Source organism: Palaemon carinicauda, chromosome 39 (assembly GCF_036898095.1).
Source record: "Palaemon carinicauda isolate YSFRI2023 chromosome 39, ASM3689809v2, whole genome shotgun sequence".
NCBI lineage: Eukaryota > Metazoa > Arthropoda > Malacostraca > Decapoda > Palaemonidae > Palaemon > Palaemon carinicauda.
Genome location: NC_090763.1, coordinates 23,633,058 through 23,638,981, shown reverse-complemented (window position 1 = coordinate 23,638,981; position 5,924 = coordinate 23,633,058). Strand labels below are relative to the sequence as shown.

The window sequence follows — 5,924 nt, the reverse complement described above, 5'->3', positions numbered from 1 at the left end:
GCTGCTGCTGGCGCTATATTCGGTGGAATAATATTTGCTATGAGAAGGAGGGCTAAAGAAGGACAACTAAATGAATTGAGGAGTAATAGAAGAAATGCGTACAGAGAAAGAGACGCAAGAAAAACTCAAAGCTCAGAAAGAGACTGAGTATCAAAAGCTGAAAATTGACTGCGCTGAAAAAGATATTCAGATGAAGGAACAGGAGAAGAAACAAGAAATCCTAAACATGGAAATGAATGAAATTAAGAAAATTCATCATGAGAAAATAGAAAAACTGCAAAATGACTGCTTCCAAAAAGATCTTTAGATTGAGGAACAGGAGAAGAAACAGGACATTCTTAAAACGGAAATGGAGGAAATGGAAAAATTTAAGAAAATCCTAAATGAGAAAATAGAAAAACTGGAAAAGGACTTCGCCAAAAAAGACCTTCAGATGAAGGAACATGAGAAGAAACAAGAAATTCTTAATACGAAAATGAAAAAGCAAATAATCAAGGAAATTGAGAAAATCCATAATGAGAAAATAGAAAAACTGGAAAATGACTGCGTCCAAAAAGACCTTAAGATAAAGGAACAAGAAAATATACAGGAAATTCTAAAAGCTGAAAATGCTCTTCTGCATTTCCTTCGAGCTGAAGCGAACGCAGCCTCTGGAAACCCTCTTGACACGGATATCATATTGGACTGTTGCAAAGCCATTGAGAAATGTCTTCATGGATGCAGAGCCTACATGCTCCGAGGGAAGCACCTTCTCAAACTTGGCCTTTTCGACGCTGCCATGAATGACTTCGAAGCAGCGAGAACGGTAAAGGAATCTGAGGAATGTCTGAAATTCATAGAAGATGCTAAGGTGCTAAAGAAGAAATGGGAAAGCCAAAGCCTTTATGAGGTTTTGGGTGTGGGTCAGACGGCCACGAGGGCAGAAATTTTAAAAGCCTTCAAAGGCTTGGCCGTGAAGTTTCATCCGGACAGACACGGGGACAAACCCAAATTCATACAGGAGGCATTCGACGAGAAGTTTAAAGAATTGGTTGATGCTAAAACTGTTCAGACGGATGAACAAGTCAGAAAGGAATACGATGCAGAGCTTCAACCTCCACGCTCAAGGCAACAACCAGGACAGAGGGACCAACGTCCTCGAAGGCAAAAAGGAACAGTGTTTAACGATATGTTCGACGCGTTGGGCAAATTTTTCGCATGTAAATAAAAAATCTTTCCTGAATAAAAAAAAAAAAAGATAGAAAATCTATAAAAAAAAAAGGTAATTGTTTACAACACCACGCTCTCCATATACTCCAAAATAATACAATCCTGCAGTTCTCATCTTCTTGCACAGTAATTAGGTGGTTATTTAAATTTTGGGAAAGCAATAATTAGCAAGATATGTTGAGGAAGGGGGAAGGGGTTATAAAAAGAAAATAGCTCGGTTTCCTCACTAAACGATTTGGAACTGACATGTCAACAGTCAACCAAACAGAATTCGTGATGCCAGCGTACATTTGATATACTGTATATTCAAAATATACTTAATAAAAATTGAGTGATTACTCAAAAGTGTCACTATTTGTAAATTGCATATTTTATGGACAATTTTGAGTAATTAATCCATTATTAATTAAGTATATTTTGAATATCATGTACCAACCGTGTGTCACACAATTGTACATAATTCCTTTTGTATATAATATGCTTATATCTTCGCTCTTCCCTCGCACTCAAACGAACATGAAAATTCATGTCTGCTGTTTTGCTCTGAACATTGTCTGTCTCTCGAACATGTTATGTCCTGTTGCCTTGAGGTTTTGTATATAAAGAAGAGTGTTCCTTAATATATAACTCAGTTGTTTCCAATCTGCCTTTGAGTTCACATTACGGTTGGTACAATACAGTATATCAAATGTACGCTGGGACCACGAACTTGTTTATGTACGCTGGCATCACGAATTCTGTTTGGTTGACTATGATGACATGTCAGTTCCAAACCGTTTAGTGAGGAAACCGAGCTATTTTCTTTTTATAACCCCTTCCCCCTTCCTCAACATATCTTGCTAATTATTGCTTTCCGAGAATTTAAATAACCACCTAATTACTGTGCAAGAAGATGAGAACTGCAGGATTGCATTATTTTGGAATAAATGGAGAGCTTGGTGTAAACAATTACCCAAAAAAATATAAAAACAAAAAAATCCAGAAAAAACATTTAAAAACAAAAGCCCCCCAAAAATTATAAAATTAAAAATACAAAAAAAAAATGAAAAATACAAAAAAATAAAAAAATGCACGAGGAAAATATTCTTAGAATAAGTTTCAGTAGAGTTTTTGAGGAAAGTATTAGTTTTAGTTTACATTTGTAAGTAAACAAGTTTTTATGTAAGAGCCATTAGAAGTATCAAGTAGGCAGAATATGAGAGGAGTGGAAAGGGACATTTTAATTAGGAAGAAATATCCTTTGATGCAGATGGTACAAGCTCTACATCATTGGGTAAAGAATTGCCTTAGTTGTAAGGATCAAGTGGATGGACTATGGAAGGAGAGAAAGGGGATTTTTCTTTTTAAGAGGAAATATCCAGGAAGTGCTTAAGGGATGCTTGGCTTAACTACCCGGCTTGAAGGACGTGGAATAACCTAGAGGACTTGCTCTACAGAGGGGAAAACCTTGTCTTTTTCTAGTATGCTATGTTACCTGGTGTAGTCGTACAAGGGCTTCGTCAGGTGAACAAACTGTCAGATATCTAGAACTATTCTTTTGGATACTAACCCTCGGGTGGTTCTGATGGAATAATCTAGATGACTGGCTATGCAAAGGGGAGGAGGCAATGTTCTTCTAGTATGCAGTCAGATCCTTATATGGGAACCAAAGAACTGGGGGAAGAAGCTGAATCCTTTGAGAAGCAGGAGGAGAAGCAACAGCAGAATAAAGGATAAACAACACCCCCCCCCCACAAAAAAAAAAGCAGCAGCAACAAATGGAGGAGGAAAAGCAGCAGCACCAAAAAGATTGAAATAAATCCAAGAAAAAAGAGAAATAAATAAATAAAAAAAACCTGAAATCCAAAAGAAATAAAAAAATAAAAAAACCTGAAATCCAAAAAAAAAAAAAATTGAAATCTAAAAAATCCAAAAAAAGAAAAAAAAACAGCAACAAGATGAGGAGGAGAAGCAGGGGGAGAGGCAACAGCAGCCAAAAATTGAAAAATAAAAAAAAAAAAATGAAAAACAAAAAACTATAAAATCTACAAATAAAAATATAAAACCTATAAAATCCAAAAAAAAAAATATAAAACTACAAAATCCAAAAATAGAAGCAGCACCAACAAAATGAGAAGCAGCAGCAGCGAAAAAAAAAATAGATAAATAAAGAAACTAAAATAGAAAAATATAAAACCAATAAATCCAAAAAGTTATAAACATTAAAAAAAAAAAAAAAAAGAAGCAGCAGCAGCAATAGGAAAAGGATAAGCAGGATGTAAAGCAGCAATATAAAAATTTTAAAAAAATCCTCCCCCCCCCCAACCAAATAGAAATAAAACTATAAAATCCAAAAAAAAATATAAAACCAATAAAGAAAAACTACATGTTCCAAAGAAAAGAAAAAAGAAGCAGCAGCACCAAAATGAGAGGAGAGGCAGCAGCAGCCAAAAAAAAAAAAAAAAAAAAAAAAAAAAAAAAAACTAAAAGGCTATAAAATCTACAAAAACTATAAAATCTGTCTGTATGATCGGGAATAATATAAAAACTGTTCAATCCAAAAACTAACGCAAGGGCAACAAGAAGAAAGGAAGCAGCATGAAAAAAAATAAATAAATACATAAACAAATAAAAACTATAAAATCCTAGAAAAATAAAGAACCAGTACTATAAAATCCAGTAGAAAAAAGAATAATCTGCAACAAGAGGAGGAGGAGATGCAGAATCAGCAAAAATAAAGAGAGAAAGAAACATATTATTTTTTGAGAAAGGAAAAATCCTTAGATGCAAAGTTACAAGCCTGCATCATTGGATAAAGGACGGTCTCAGTTGGGAGGATCGAGTGGTTGGACTATGGAAGATGAAAAGAAAAAGGAACTTTTTTTTTTGAGAAGGAAATATCCTTGGATGCAAAGGTACAAGCCTGAATCATTGGATAAAGGACAGTCTCAGTTGGGAGGACCGAGTGGTTGGAGTAAGGAAGATGGAGAGGGAAAGGAACGTACTTTATTGAAAAGGAAATATCCTTGGTTGCAGAGGTACAAGCCTGCATCATTGGATAAAGTACGGTCTCAGTTGGGAGGAACGAGTGGTTGGACTAAGGAAGATGGAGAGGAAAAGGAACGTACTTTATTGAGAAGGAAATATCCTTGGTTGCAGAGGTACAAGCCTGTATCATTGGATAAAGTACGGTCTCAGTTTGGAGGACAGAGTGGTTGGAGTAAGGAAGATGGAGAGGAAAAGGAACGTATTTTATTGAGAATGAAATATCCTTGGTTGCAGAGGTACAAGCCTGCATCATTGGATAAAGTACGGTCTCAGTTGGGAGGACCGAGTGGTTGGAATAAGGAAGATGGAGAGGAGAAGGAACATATTTTATTGAGAAGGAAATATCCTTGGTTGCAGAGGTACAAGCCTGTATCATTGGATAAAGTACGGTCTCAGTCGTGAGGACCGAGTGGTTGGAATAAGGAAGATGGAGAGGAGAAGGAACATATTTTATTGAGAATGAAATATCCTTGGTTGCAGAGGTACAAGCCTGCATCATTGGATAAAGTACGGTCTCAGTCGTGAGGACCGAGTGGTTGGACTAAGGAAGGTGGAGAGGAAAAAGAACGTATTTTATTGAGAAGGAAATATCCTTGGTTGCAGAGGTACAAGACTGCATCATTGGATAAAGTACGGTCCAGTTGGGAGAACCGAGTGGTTGGACTAATGAAGATGGACAGGAAAAGGAACTTTTTTTGAGAAGGAAATATCCTTGGTTGCAGAGGTACAAGACTACATCATTGGATAAAGTACGGTCTCAGTTTGGAGGACCGAGTGGTTGGAATAAGGAAGATGGAGAGGAAAAGGAACGTATTTTATTGAGAAGGAAATATCCTTGGTTGCAGAGGTACAAGCCTGTATCATTGGATAAAGTACGGTCTCAGTCGTGAGGACCGAGTGGTTGGACTAAGGAAGGTGGAGAGGAAAAAGAACGTATTTTATTGAGAAGGAAATATCCTTGGTTGCAGAGGTACAAGACTGCATCATTGGATAAAGTACGGTCCCAGTTGGGAGAACCGAGTGGTTGGACTAATGAAGATGGACAGGAAAAGGAACTTTTTTTTTGAGAAGGAAATATCCTTGGTTGCAGAGGTACAAGCCTGCATCATTGGATAAAGTAGGGTCTCAGTTGGGAGGACCAAGTGGTTGGACTAAGAAAGATGGAGAGGTAAAGGAACTTTTTTTTAAAAAGGAAATATCCTTGGTTGCAGAGGTTCAAGCCTGCATCATTGGATAAAGTACGGTCTCAGTTGGGAGGACCGAGTGGTTGGACTAAGGAAGATGGAGATGTAAAGGAACTTTTTTTTTTTTTTGAGAAGGAAATATCCTTGGTTGCAGAGGTACAAGCCTGCATCATTAGATAAAGTACGGTCTCAGTTGGGAGAACCGAGTGGTTGGACTAAGGAAGATGGAGAGGTAAAGGAACTTTTTTTTTGAGAAGGAAATATCCTTGGATGCACAAGTACAAGCCTGCATCACTGAATAAAGTACGGTCTCAGTTGTGAGGACCAAGTGGTTGGACTATGGAAGATGGAGAGGAGAAAGGAACTTTTTTTTGAGGAAATATTCTTGGATGCAGAGGTTCCAGCCTCCATCAATGAATAAAGGAGGGTATCAGTTGGGAGGATCGAGTGGTTGGACTATGGGAGATGGAGAGGTAAAGGAACTTTTTTTTGAGAAGGAAATAT

General features: G+C 37.1%; 1 protein-coding gene across 1 annotated transcript; it reads left to right on the top strand.

Annotated features, from left to right (window-relative positions):
• Positions 1-349: 349 nt before the first annotated feature.
• LOC137631289 (dnaJ homolog subfamily C member 7-like) lies at positions 350-1,207 on the top strand. Its single transcript, XM_068363070.1, has one exon. It carries the CDS (start codon positions 350-352, stop codon positions 1,205-1,207), a length of 858 nt encoding a protein of 285 aa, XP_068219171.1.
• Positions 1,208-5,924: the final 4,717 nt, after the last annotated feature.

Bases quoted from the DNA above. Each gene is read 5' to 3' on its own strand.
- LOC137631289 (XM_068363070.1), top strand. From the start codon at position 350: ATGGAGGAAATGGAAAAATTTAAGAAAATCCTAAATGAGAAAATAGAA.